General features: G+C 41.1%; 1 protein-coding gene across 1 annotated transcript in view; it reads right to left on the reverse strand.

Moving 5' to 3' along the window:
• LOC148042022 (cytochrome b-c1 complex subunit 7-2, mitochondrial-like) overlaps positions 1-14,270 on the reverse strand; it is a 33,380-nt gene extending 19,110 nt beyond the window's left edge. The window contains exon 1 of the mRNA XM_087689024.1: positions 13,988-14,270. Within this exon, the coding sequence (XP_087545150.1) occupies positions 13,988-14,081 (94 nt within the window). The 5' untranslated portion in view covers positions 14,082-14,270. The remainder of the gene's footprint in view (positions 1-13,987) is intronic.
• Between the last annotated feature and the right edge of the window lie 805 nt (positions 14,271-15,075).

Below are 15,075 nucleotides of genomic sequence, written 5' to 3' on the forward strand. Positions count from 1 at the left end.
ACCCAATGTTTATGAGTGCCTTTAAGATAGCAAAAGACATGTTTGACTACTTGCCAATGTGTAGTACCAATATTGTACATAAAGCATGACAACTGAGAAACCCCAAACACATTATCCAGCTGAGTATTATACAAATATAGTAGACAACCAATAGTTTGCTAATTAAGAGAGAGTATCAAATGGATCTCCTATATCCTCAAACGTAAATCTATGGCCTATCTCAACTAGAGTAAAGATAGACTTGTAGTATTGCATCTGAAAATGCTCAAAGAGCTACGCAATGTACTAAGACTATTGCAAAATAATGCCCCTCAATTGTAGTAAACTGTAGGCCAAGATAGTAGTGCAAGAGACCAAGCTCTATGACATCACAAGCATGCTGCAATTCAGCCAATAAGGCTACAATTTGTGCCTCATGAGGACATAAAGCATGCTTTCAGTGTGTGAATTACTGAAGCCAAGAGCAATCAAATATACATGTATATTTTTGTACCATTCTCCAAGTGCCTACTTCAAACCATAGAGAGCCTTATGCAACTCGCACACTTTGCTCTTAAAGCCTTCTAAGCAAAGCCAAAAAGTTGTGTGACATAAATCTCCTCATGAAGATCACCATTCAAAAAAGCAATCTTCACATCCAACTAATACAGAGAAGAGTCCTTTCTAGGATTTTAAGGAGTTCTTTCAAGATTATCCACTTTTACAAAGCTTTTCGTTCTTGCAATCGCTCCTTTCTCTCTTCTATGAGCCACCATTTGCAGACTCATTCCATACCCTATAGTCTCTAATTTCCATCCATTATAGGAGGGCCCCTCACCACATTCAATATCTACTCATAATTATCATCTAGTCCAGCCAAGGATTTGGCTCATCCATTCCCAACTCGTACCCTTCTTCGCGTGACACTACAAAGGCCTTTTGTTTCCATTGGCACCTTATGGCCATTAATTTCTTCAAGTGATGAACAATTGCCCAACAAACAAAAGGTGCCTATAAACAGGGTAACTTGCCTAAAATGGCCCAAACAAGTTTCCAAGGGCAAAAAGAATGGGCAAGCCCAAAAATAGGGACATTGATCAAAAAGAACCAAGATACCTAACATTGGACAAAGCTCCTAACTTCCCTCACCCACTACATGTAGAGCTCACTGTTAGCCTGCCTATGTTAGTCATGTCAGTCTATCATCTCCTGGTTGTGAGCTCCTATTAGAGTCTAATGGAGAAATAGGAGCCTCTAGCAGTTTAGGAGCATTTTCTTCAATTGTCAACTTTCCATGTGCATTCCTAGGCTAGTTTCTGTTTTTCACAATCTGCCAACACTTACCAGACACTGTCATTGTCATTTGGGATTTTTCCGAGGCCTCCCTATTTTTTCTAACATTTTTCGAGAGTAACAAACATTTAATGCTAGTCGGCCAACATTTATGGCACCTACTAGTGCAAGTCGGCCAAATTTTGGTGGTGTTGGCTATTTATAGCCTACCTCCCTCACTTGGCAAATACACACTTTTCAGCCTCCAAACTTTCGTTTGCAAGTGCACACTCCGACACTCCATGTTTGGTGTTGCCATCGTCATCAGCCTGATGTAGTGTCCTCACTGATACTTTGGGTTGCATCCAAGGATTGATTAGTCCATCCCCATTGTATGAGCATTCTTCTTCAATCAATGCAGTATTCTTCCTTCATCTTCTGCTTCAAACTTCCGTTTACAAGTGCACACTCCGACACTCCATGCTTGGTGTTGCCATCGTCATTAGCCTGATCTAGTGCCCTCACTGATGCTTTGGGCTGCATGCAAGGACTAATCAATCCATCCCCATTGTATCAGCATTCTTCTTCAATCAATGCGGTACTCTCTCTCTCTCTCTCTCTCTCTCTCTCTCTCTCTCTCTCTCTCTCTCTCTCTCTCTCTCTATCTATCTATATATATATATATATATATATATATATATATATATATATATATATATATATATATATATATATATATATCTGTGTGTGTGTGTGTGTGTGTGTGTGTGCTTCTCTCCGTATTCGTGTTTCTCTACCATTGCACTCTCTCACATTGTATCATTGCCTAAGTGAGGAGGAGCAGGAGTTCATTGCAGAGGAGCAGCCCAAATCTTCCAAATGCAAAATTTCAAATTGCATTTACTGCATTCACGGTCCATGCATGTGGTCCAATGCCCAATCAACCCTTCTAGAGACCAAGCGATATCATCCAAGGCAGGGCAACCCTATCCAAGCATTAGGTGGCTCCTCATTTCTGCGTTCTACAGCAAACGCGAATTTGTGTTTTGCAAGCAACAACTTCCTATTATAGGCGACAGCTTTTTGGTGGAGGCAGCAACTTCCTAGTGCAGGCGACCCCCTTCTAGTGGCAAGCGACAGTTTTCTTCAAACAGACGACACATCTACAGCCTGTGTAGCTAACTACCTTCTAATTTCCATGCTAACTCCGTCTCTTTACAGTTTTCTAGGTGATTGCAGAATTGAAGATGTCTTACCAATTCGCGAGCTTTCGTGACTCAAAGGAAAAGCTTCTTTCCACACACTCTTCTGAGCAAAGACACGATTATAACGATTATAGTCAACACGAGTCCCCCCTTCGCACCCGTCCCCCTTGTATTCATCTATCATGGAAGGCTTAGTCCGAAGTGAAGATGTCGTCCTTGATACCCTTGGGACAAGTGCCTGTCGTACCTTTATTACCCAAAGAAGACAAACTCCATGGTTCCAACTATTCGTTGTGGTCGTGTAAGGTGGAGTGCATACTCGACACCTTCGATCTTTGGGCTCTTGTTTCTGATTCTATCCCCCATCCTAACGAGGATCCAATAGATAGGACTTCTATGGACTCTAAAGACACGGCTATGATCCTTTCGACTCAGTTGCCATCTCCTCAATTCAATGTCTTATACACCAGTCTTATCACATCGAGGACCCATGAGACATTCTTTTGGGAGGAGCCTTGACTGCTTGTCTTGGGAGTATAATGTGCGACTCAGAGAAGTTGGGACCGATGGTTTAGACTCCACAAAGCATTTACTACATATACAAATGGAGGGAAGAATAAGAAGGTACATGCCAAGGATAAGAAGGATGAGAGGAAGGAGAAGAAGTCCAAGTGTCCACACTGTGGGAAGGGCACTCATCCTAAAGAGAAGTGTTGGTAAAAGTACCCCCATTTGAAGCCGAAGGAGAAGAATTTGAAGGATTCAAAGGCACCCCCGCTATGACAAAGTCTATCTTTGCGCATATATTTGCTGAGGTGGATACAGCTCTTACTTCTTCCGCTTTGGAAAAGCCTTGGCTCATGGACAATGGGGCCTCTTTGCCCCATTTAAAGCCAAAGGAGAAGGATTCGAAGGATACGAAGGCCACACCCGCCATGACAGAGTCTGTCTTTGTGTATGTATTTGCTAAGAAGGATATAGCTCGCTCTTCTTCCGCTCTAGAAAAGCCTTAGCTTGTGGACAGCGGAGCCTCTTTTCACATGACCTATAGACAAGATTAGCTTCAAGACATGAGTACCAAAGGGGGCACTATCACCATTAATGACAACTTTACTGTTCCCATTTGAGAAGTGTGGACTATTCATTTATTGCCACACAGGCACTCTTCTTTGGCCAAAGTTCTATATGCACAGAATTCAGGTTTTAACCTGTTGTTTATTCATGGTCTTATACGGCTTGATACCCACATGGTCTTTACACAAGATGCGATGATAGTGAAGAATAAGTCTACAAGTGTTGTTATTTGGACAGGATACCAAGAGGGTGGGCTTTACACACTCACAACCTTAGCCGCGTGATCTTCCCACGAGCTTAGGTTGCTTTGGCATGCTAGTTATGGTTATCTCAACTTTGATGCTATCCAAGGGGCTTCTCGGAAGAAAATGGTGGAGGAACTTTCTAATTTCCCTCCTATTCACACTTTTATGCCCTTTTTTCTTAGGATCAAACAGCATAGGCAACCACATCCACAGGTTGCCACTAGGAGGGCTTCTACCTTGCTTGAGTTGATTTATACTAACCTTTGTGGACCTATGGGCACGGTCTCCCTTGGAAAAGCCAAGTATTTGATGTTGATTATAGACAACTTCAATCATTATGTGTGGCCTTATTTTCTAAAGCACAAGAGCAAGGCATACTCCCGTTTCCGCGAGTGGAAGGTGTTTATGGAAGCACTGATTACTTCCAAAGTTTGTGGCATACGAGCAAATCATAGTAGAGAGTTTACTTCTAACCTCTTTTCTCAATTATACAGGGATCACAATACTCGAGTGGAGTATACCCATCCTAACACACCTTTGAAAAATGGTGTGGTGGAGTATGCGAATTGGACCATGTTGAAGATGGCCCGGAGCATTGAGGACTTTCTCATACCCTTTGGGGTGAGGTAGTGACTACTACGATTCACATTCGCAACTACTTCCCAACTTTTGTGTTACAAGAAGACATGACTTCCTACAAGGCTTTCTTCGATCGAAAGCCTTCCATGTCTCACTTCCACATCTTTGGATGTGATGCATTTGTCCAAGTGGCTAAGAAAAAGAGAAAGATGAAGCTTGACTCAAAGTCTAAGAAGCTCATCTTTGTGGGCTACAGCACTACCACGAAGGACTATTAACTCTAGCACCCAACAACACGGAAGCTTGAGGTAAGCAAGGATGTGATCTTCGACCAGCATAGAAACATGAAACGAGGAATGGGAACGGGGAATGCGGACGGGAATAGTAACAGTAACGAGAACGCCAAACCTAGGGAACGAGGACGTGGGAACAGGAACAACATTTCAAAAATTAAAATTCATGAAAAAAATTTAATATTTCACTCATAATCCATGTGGACTCTGGGCTGTTCAAACCAAGGTATATAATCCACAAGGACAAATCATTTTAAGTTTTAACTTTAAGGTATCATACATCATTCTTAAACTACTCATTAGAAATTGAATTGCAACTTACAAGGCTCAAGAGGTAAGCTATTCAATTATAAATAATAAAATGCATAACATATATGTCATAAATAATAAAACAATGAACAATAAACTAAACTTTAAAGTCTAAGCTGAAAAAACATGCCTATGGTCCCATTCCCAAAAAACTTAAAAGATTACAAATATGAAGTCTAATCTTTGAAAGAACATGCTCATTGCCCCAAAAAAGACTACAAATATAAAGTCTAATCTCTAGACTGAAGCAAATTGCGGCATGCCCAAAAAGCCCAAAGAACAACTGCAAGACTCAAGTACAAATATAATATCGGCATGGCACAACAGCCCAAGTGTCACACTGTCATCAATGATCATAATATCATATACAATGTACATGTGTCATATAACATGAGACTCGTGATAAGTAAACTAAATCAAAGATCATCATCATGATCTGAGGCTGCTCTAGCTACCCCTGAAGTGCCAGCCTCATCATCATGTGTACCATGAATTGCTGCATCTCCCTCAACATCAACATGTGTCTCCTCTTCTTGTTGCATCTCCCACTCTGTGAATGGATGGGACTTTGTTGTCATACTGTTACATAACATCCTCAAATTAGCACTAACGAATACTAGATTGTTTGCCCTCTCCATACCAAGACAGTTCCTCTTCTTTGAAACAATGTGACTATATGTACTCCACAATTGCTACAAACAAGAGAAGCTAACTAGCTGACTCAAAATACGGATGGCTAGTTGCTGCAACTCATGACCATCCGAACCATAGTCCTCCCACCACAAAGCTGCCCCAATCTTACAGCGATCTTCCTGTGTATCCCCACAATCAAAAGAACCCCGAAAGGTCCTATAACATGAAAGCTAATCTCTAATTTTTTGTCTAGTGCCATGATCAAGCACTAGACGAGACAATATAAGTCTCCATGCATCCATAACCTCAATGTCATTCTCCTGACCCTTGCCTTGGAACTCAGGATCCACAACAAATGCAGTTGCATACATGGGTGAGCTATAGGAGTTCCGCCTCATCACAACTAAATGGTGTATCTCCTCATACACCTCATCATTTGGTGCCAACTCTCGCAACTTTTCATTCAGCCTATCCATAGCCTCATATACCTTGCCAAAGCAAGGCTGCATAGCATCCAAAACCTCAATAAATGCACAATAGGTGATACCATAGCATCTATCCGCTTTACATCATCCCACAAAGTGGAGTTATTTGCTTTCTCCAAGCATAAGATACTTGTAGGAGTATCTGCCAATGTTGATGAGGTAAACTCATCACTAAGAAATAACTGCCTCAAGGCACCACTGCATTCTCTTAATCTGCCTAACATCAAGAAGTTAAAGGCAAATCTAGTATCAGATTATTTTAAAAGTGTCTTCTTTGACCGCAAAGAGAAGTAATGGCGAAGAAACTGGTGATTCAAAACAAAGCTAACCATTTGAGCTCCTTGCTCTATGGCAGGTGCAATCTATGACAAGTTACCAATATCCTTTAGTAGGTTGTTCAAGCAATGAGCCTTACAATATAAAACTGTGATACACGGATAATATCCATGGATGATAGCACCTACTGTCCTATTTGCAAGCTCTCCATTTGCAACAAATCCCACAACATGCTCTGGGCCAATAAGCTCAATACCTGTAACCCACTCTGCTGCACGTACATCTGCTAACTTTCCTGTCCCCGATGCATCATGTGAAGATATGAAATACATTTCCCCACGAGAATAAGCAACCATACCATGAATGAATCGCTTGCGTATATCACTCCAACCATCACAATCAAGGAAACTCCATTTTTAGCCCACATGCTCTTTCTAATCACCGTTGCTTGCTCAACAAGGCACTTTTCTTTATTGTACAAAGTGGTGCATAAGATCACTGATGATGGAGGTACATACGAAGGGCCATACTCACCAATCTTCTTACACATCAATTTAAAATACTCTGACCTGGCTACACGAAACTGAATGTGGTCATGATAAAAAAAGCATGCCACTGATGTATCTACCTCTTCCTTCTTCTTGGGATCCCAACTAGCATCAAGTGTACTCTGTCTACGAGCAACATGGGGTGTTGTTGATGCCATGGTCAATGCAATGCCTGCAGTAGGTGTAGAGGTAGCACTTCCTGATACTGACCCTGCTCTAGATACATCTGATGGGAATGGTGTCACAAAAGTTGCAGGGTCAACTGCGTCACATCGTGGTCTAGATACAAGATAAGCTTGTTGACCTACTACACACAGTCACGAAGCTCTCTTTGCTTCTCCAAGGTCGCATTCAAACAAAACTGTATCTTTGAATCTGTCTCATGTAGGAGATGAGCTCAGACCTGATTATACATAAGATGAGACAAGTGGTAATTGGTATTCCATATTGTAATATTTAAGTAACTTTGAAAAATTAAAATCAATAAAAATTCGAAATACAAATACTCGACTCCATGGATTACCTTGTTTGCTGCACTAGTTCGCTTGTATGGGCAAAGCTTGCAAGTCCTTGGTCGAGATCCTCCACCACTCAATGGGCGGTCAGCATTTACTTCTTCCCACCATGACCAATCATCAGACATTATTCCTCGACCACCAGCCTCACGAGCGGGGCGGGAAGATGAAGCCATTTCAAGTTGAAATTTGAAATAAAAATGGCTTGAGAAAAGTGAGAACTCGAGTCTCGAGAGAAGGGAGAAGGGTCAAGAGTCGAGAGTCGAGAGAAAAGAGAAAAGGAGAGAAGGGAGAAGAAGAAGAGAAGAGGAGAAGAATGAAGAACTTGAAACTTGGAGAAGAAGGAAGAGAAGGGAGAAGGTCCAAGGAAGAAGGAAGAGAGAATGGAGAAGTGAAGAGAAGGAAGAAGGAAGAGAAGAAATAATAAAGAAGAGAAATTGGAGACGCGGAGGAGACGAGGGGAACTGGCCGCTGGCCACCGACAGGGCAACACGGAACGGGCGCTGTGCAGACTAGTCACGAGGGCGAGAACGGGCAGACAATCTCAGGCAGGAGCAACAAGCAGAAGAGAAAAGGGCAAAACGCGCAATCATAGACAATCGGGCGGGAGCAACGACTGGTCGAAGGCAAGTGGGTGCCCCGTGGCGTTCCTTGTCTGAAACGGGATAGGGAAAGTTCTACCAATTCGCAACGCATCCCATGACGGTTTTGTGCCGAGGACGGCAATTCCGCATGCCGGGGGCCATTCTGGCCGTTTCCTGTTTCTATGGTAAAGATATTTATGCATAATATCTTCAAGTACTATGAAATGCCATGGTCAATTGTTAGTGATAGAGATCCAATAATAACTAGCTTGTTTTGGAAAGCATTGTTTGAAAACATGGACGTTATGCTGAAATTTTCATATTCTTTCCATCCACAAACTGATGGACAGTCTAAAGAAGCAAATTCAATTGTTTTAGATCTACTAAAGTGTTATGTTTCAGATCATAAGACTTCTTGGGAACACTACTTGCCATTGGTTGAGTATGCATACAATAATATTGTACACTCATCTACTGACCAAGCAACCTTTGAGATTGTGGAAGGTGGAAAGAAACTACCTCCCATTTTGCAAACAAAAGATAACATTTTTTAAGCAGATCATTATGTAAAAGATTGGGAAGAAGCATATAAAAAGATCAAGTATGCCTTAGAAAGTCACAAGCTAAACAAAAAATAGCTACTGATAGTCATTGTTGGGAACTCTTGTTTAAAAAGGATAATTGGGTCTTATTGTGTTTTGAAAAGGCACGTTTGAGAAAACAAAAGGGCAAGGAATGGTTGTTTCCAAAGCTAAGTATTCGTTACTATGGCCCTTTTCAAATATCAGAGAAGATCAATGACATGGCATATCGACTGAAATTGCCAGAGAATTGAAAAATTATGCATTCCATGTGAGCCTATTGAGACCTTTTATTGGTGAAGTGCCAGAAGATATGGTTTAAGAGGAACAGCCTGAAGTAGAGGAATTAGATGAGATTCTAGTTCCTGAGCAGATCCTGGCACATTAGAATAGGAAAGTGAAAGGTAGAGTTATAAGAAGATTTTTCGTGAAGTTCTAGAACTATTCACCGATGGATGCCAAATAGATGGAAGAGGCTGAATTGGCAAATTCATCTCAATTATTGCAACTTTGCCGAGAAACTTTCTTGCTGGAACCTACAATGACTTAGAATGCTTTTTGAAGTAATGCACATTCTCTATTGTACCGTTGAATACTCCATCTCATTGAATAATGCACAATGTATGGTTTACACTTAGCGTTAACATGTGTATCATTGAATGAAATCTCAGTCCTTTGAAGTTGTATTTGTTACACTTCAATTGAATGATTATACATGTTGTGACACTAATAGTTCGAGGATACGTGCTATCGCCCTGTGTTGCATCTGGAAACATATATATTAGAAAGGCTCCTAGTAACCATAGTTGGATACAGTATGTGATCCTCCACGTATGTGAGACTTAAACTTGCAATGGCACAAATGGTAGTGGGAAACTCCTACTATCGCCCCATGTCATCTGTTAGCAAGTGATATATACAATGGCACTAATAACCAAGATAGGTAGGAGGTTTTGGGTTTTTTAATCTTCACAACAAGTACGTATTTTGGTTATTTTGATGGTATGATGATTGGAGAATCTTGTTATCATCCAATGGCATGCAATCGAGGTCGCTTGCTTCTTTCAAAAGGGGGATATGTCACCAGGTGGTGATACTTTTTATAGTTGCTTTCCTTATTTACTTATATAAATATTTTATTTTTCTTTTATTTAGTTGTTGTTGCTCTTTACCCCCAAAGTTCTCTTGGATTAAGCCGGGATCTTTGCATGGCCAAAAGAGGCAATCATTGGGACATATTGGACTAATGGTTTACTGAGCCTTGAGACCAGTTCCGTATTGAATGGGCACTGAAAGAATAGAATGCCAATGGTTTGAAACTGTAAGCTTAACCACTCGAGATGGTGCAAGACAATGAGCCTGGCCAAGATAGAAGATGCACATGTGAGAATGTTTACGGAATAAAAGTCACCGTAACTGAGCCACATTACACTTTTTAATGTGGTTGCAATGATAAAAGTTGCTTAGAACAACTTGAGGAATGCAAGGATCACCATCCCTAAAATTTAGGGAGTTACTATTTTCGGACCCCAGAATCTATTTATGTCATTATCTTCATTTTTGCACAAAGATTAATTCTTTGGTCTGTGCTGAGGTCAAATTTTGCATTGATCATGGAGAATTTTAGACCAAAAGGTTTAAACGGGAAAATTGTTACGTGTATGCCATGTGTCACAATTTGGGCACAAATTTCCCGTTGATTAGGGATTGGTTGCTGATTCCCTAGAACAACAGTAGCATTTATCATTGGGCTTCCAATAGTTGGTGGAGCTATATGACTAGACATAGGCATGGTCACACTAGGAGGATTTGGCAACATGGGCATATTTGGAATTATGCATTCTCTTCCATTAGGAGGACTCATGGGCATCCCTTGACCTCCATTCGTTAGTGCTAAAGTATTTCCAAATCCTAAACTCAAATTCCAGTTTACCCTAGAGGTATAAGCCGCTTGTAATTGTGATTCCACCTCTTTTGCTCATGTAATCGTATCAATGTTGGCAAGAGAAACACTGTTCAATTGTACTTGAATGTTAAAGTCTAGCTCATTCAAAACATATTGCAACTGAGTAGAAAATTGGAATAGGAATATAGGTTTTCAACTTACGGAATACCTCCTTCAGTTTCTTGGCATACCCACAAACATTCTCGTGAGGTTCTTGATGTGTAACATTGAGGACATGTAGCTAATATATTGACAGCCCCTTTTAGGGGCAAACTCTCTTCGAAAGGCTACAAAGAATAAGTCAATCGTAGTTATGGTTCCATCATCTAAGCTGTGATACCACATTGCAGCTCGTCCAAAAAATGTAATAGGCAAGAGGGGCAGATCTGAGTGTGAAGTTTTCAAGGGCTAAGGGCATATTGCTACAAGTACATCAACTATGGAGAGTACTTCATCTCTGACTCATGTACAAAGGTAGAGCTTGCTCCCTCTGGTCAACTCTCTCTCTATTCTCAGAGGAAATGTTCTGCATGATGGGTCGATTCCATCGAACGCGTTTTCTTTGCACTTCTGCGCTGAGGCAAGAGCCTCACTGTCCAAGTTCAAGAGCAGCCGATTGCTTCTCCAATGCAGGAACTAAAGAAAGTGATGACCACGCCACACGGGAATAGGGTTTTCAGCTCTGATTTAGTATTGTTTGTGGGATTGTTTTACGGTTGGAATGATGCCACGGTCAAAGGGTTTGTAGTTCAACCGGTATGAAACAGGTTTGGAATGAAATAAGGCTAAGAACAAGTCAAGAAACACGTGAAAAACAGTAAATACAGAGTTCTGCATATTGCAATTCTACACTTGAATTATTGAGTTATGCTCAGAGAAAGTGTTTTCCTACTTGGGATGTTTTTCTAGATATGTTGTACTATCCTTATGTAGCTGAAATTTACTCAGAAAGGGATGTTGTTCTAGATATATTGCACTGTTCGTATGCAACTGAAATTTACTCAGAAAAGATGAAAGCCAACTTTACACAAGTTTTGTACTTTGGAACGTTTCTTTTTTTTTGTAACCTTTCATCTTTTAATTAATAAAGAAATACTGAGAGGAAAGCCGGTCTTCGAGGCCAATCTGGTGTTGAGGCCAATCTGGTGTTGAAGGGACTACCGCTTTATGCGAGTCATAGACCGATTTCAGTACAATACCAATGTGAGTCACCGGTTGTAAAGGCACTGACACCTGCTCCTCTCCCTCCACCAGAACCAAGCAAGTGATGAATGATCATAATAATACATATGGAGGAGAATCCTAAATAAATAGATAAAAATAATGCCATAAATCATATCACGTCGACCAACATTTAATGTTGATCGACTAGCAATAAATGCAACAATAAATGCTAAAATGACCATCATAAAATGCCAAGAAAAATGCCTAAATAATTAGGATAATATCCCGGTGCCCTAGCCCACTAGCAAAGCACATAGAGAAAAGATTAACAACCACCAAAGTGCAATGATGAAAACAAGACAACCCGATGCACATGAACCCTCTCTAAAGCTAACCAGTGTACCACACAATGAGAAGACAACCACAACCAGCCTGAAAATACTGTCGCCTAGCCCTACCGCCCTACACACGAGCAAACACCCAAGACACAGGTGCTGATCAGTAGAACACACGCAGCAGACACCATAACACAAATTCGGAAGGGTTAGTAACTCTACAAAACGTTGAGGAGACATGCCAAAAATGATTAGAAGATGGTCGCCCAGGCTGTAAATCAATCACAGCACTCAGAACAGGTTCACTCAACAAACAAAAAGTCAAAACTCAGACCTGAATCAGTGCAAAACAGCAGCAAGAACAATGATCCTGCAATCTGATACTATGTCAAAAGTGGATGCAGTGATGGAAGCGTGTAGAAAACTACTATACACAAGAGACAAAGAAAAGAGAAAGACAAACACTCCAAAAGAAAAAAACATTGCACAAGGAACTTAGAAGCAAAAAGATACTCGAGAAACGGAATCCATATGCCAAGATATAAGACAGTATAGCACCAATGTGAGTCACTGGCTATGAAGGCACCGGCACTTGCTCCTGTCCCTCCACCAGAACCAGGCAAGTGATGAATGATCATAATGATGAATGTGGAGAAGAAGCCTAAATAAATGGGCCAAAAAATGCCATAAATTATATCAGGTCGGCTAGCATTTAATGCTGATCGACCAGCAATAAACGCTAAATTGACCATCATAAAATATCAAGGAAAATGCCTAAATAATCATAATAATATCCCAGTGTCCTAGCCTACTAACATGCATAGACTCAACCATGAATTGACATATCTACTAACACCAACCTGAACCTACAAAGCTACGTGTGGACAGCCAGAGAGCTCTAGCTTTGACGAAGAACACTGTGTTTCATGCTTGCATTAAGCACCTAGAGGTTCAATATCACTATGTTCAAGAGCGGATCGTGGATTCCAAGTAACGGTCGCCTACTGTCCCACGACAGACAACTCAGTGGATCTCTTCACAAAGCCTTTGCCCAAGGCTTATATGCCTCATCACATGGGGTTATTAGGTCTTCAAACACTCGTAGGATCTAAGAGGGGATGTTAGCCTACCTATAATACTCATGTCAATCAGCCATCCCTTGGTTGTGAGCTCCTGTCAAAGCCTAACAAAGTAGGAGCCCTGACAATTTAGGTGCATTTTCTTCAATTGTCAATTTCCTGTGTGCATTCCTATGCCAGTTTCTACTTTCCACAATCTACCTACATGTACCAGACATTGTCATTGTTATCTAGGATTTTTTCAAGGACACCCCTATTTTTTCTAGCATTTTTCAAAGAGTGACCAGCATTTAATGCTGGTTGGTCAGCATTTATAACAGCTACTGGTACAAGTTGGCCAGATTTTGATATTGCTGTCTATTTATAGACTGCCTCTCCCACTTGACAGAAAAACTCTCTCTCTCTCTCTCTTTTTTTTTTCGTAATCTCTCTCTCTCTCTCTCTCTCTCTCTCTCTCTCTCTTTCTCTCTGTGTGTTTGTATTTCTCTTTCATTGCATGTACTCACACTCACAACCAAGAGATGACCATGGCTACTAACACAATTGCGAATTGTCATCACTTTGGGCTTAACCAACACCGACTAAAGGTTTTTTGGACTGGTTTTTAAAGCTACTACGGGTATGATTGATAGGAGGTCTTTATACACGATTATAAAAGCTTCTTTTGACCATGATAAGAAAGCACCCTCAAAGCAGATGTTATTTAGCCAATAGCAATGTGATCTTAGCATTATAGATAACAGACCTTGTCATAGTCCATGTGAGTCCCTTCTACGCATGCTAGATGTATCACTATATCGTCATCACAAATCAGTTCAAATGACGATTTATCCCGGATCTAAAAGCGGTTATTAGGGTTAGGGTAAGGGCGTGCAGGAAAGCTTACCGTAGCCTCTGAGCTTGGCGCCTAGAGCCGCAGTGTATCGCTCCGAAGCCCAGTTGACGACAGGTGCGAATACTCTAGACAGAAACTTCGCCATAGCGGGGCAGACGCGACGTTCTCGCCCGGACAGCAAAGATATTTACGTCACAGCAGCCTGATTACAGGCAAAAGTAAGAGGTGTTTCGCACGAAAGAGCAGGGCTGCGCCCTTGACATTAAATGCTCCAAAGATTTCTCGTTCGCCTGATAAACGACGCAGTAACTCTACCTCTTTAGAGCTGAAGTACCGTTTTCAGATAAATGGAGGCGGGCTTACTAATTTTACAGGCCGTGTGCGAATTCCCTCTATGTATTTTTTTATTTTATTTTTTTTTTGGATGAAGACGTGCAATATTAAAAGGTAAGTATGTACAATTGGGGTTCTATGGGGATCTATCAAGTCACATGATTTACAAGCCTTACAAAGCTACCCCTTTGCCAAAAACTTATACAACAGAACTTGGTGGAGCTATTCTAATTGGATGAAACGAGGTGAGCTCGTTTGATCATTTGTCTGAGACGCAGCCTGAGATCCATTATCAATATCCAGTATGGCTTGGGTGGCTTGTACGCAATGAAAAAGTATTTAATGGTAAAAATGTTGATTGCCTCCCTCAATTTAAAGTAGATCTTTGTTGGCAGGTTCAAAGAAATGCCTGAAAACTAGTGACGCATGACGTGCAGACCTCCATCAAACGTTCCAATACCAAATGCTCGAAAGAGGAAAGAAAAGTTAAAATCAAGAGAGAGATTACTGAACTGTTCTAGAGCATTATAAATACAGCAACGACTAGGGACTACGCCATCAGGATTCGTGCCGATGTCTTCTCTACCTCGCTTGATTGGGGTTCACCATCAACAATTTCACGAGCCACTGGGAACCCCTCTACAATGGATAACACAAGTAGTTAAAAATTATAGGATCGTGATGTAGTGGATCGTGTATGGGTTGAGTTCAACGGGTGCGTGAGTCCGATCCCTACCTCTCGTATCCCCCAAGGCACAAATCTATTCATATCCAAAAGTAAGTAGTTATAGGTTAAGGGATTCATT

The sequence above is a fragment of the Lygodium microphyllum genome, chromosome 1, assembly GCF_053477565.2.
Source record: "Lygodium microphyllum isolate KBCC chromosome 1, Lygodium_microphyllum_v1.1.10, whole genome shotgun sequence".
NCBI classification, from domain to species: Eukaryota; Viridiplantae; Streptophyta; class Polypodiopsida; order Schizaeales; family Lygodiaceae; genus Lygodium; species Lygodium microphyllum.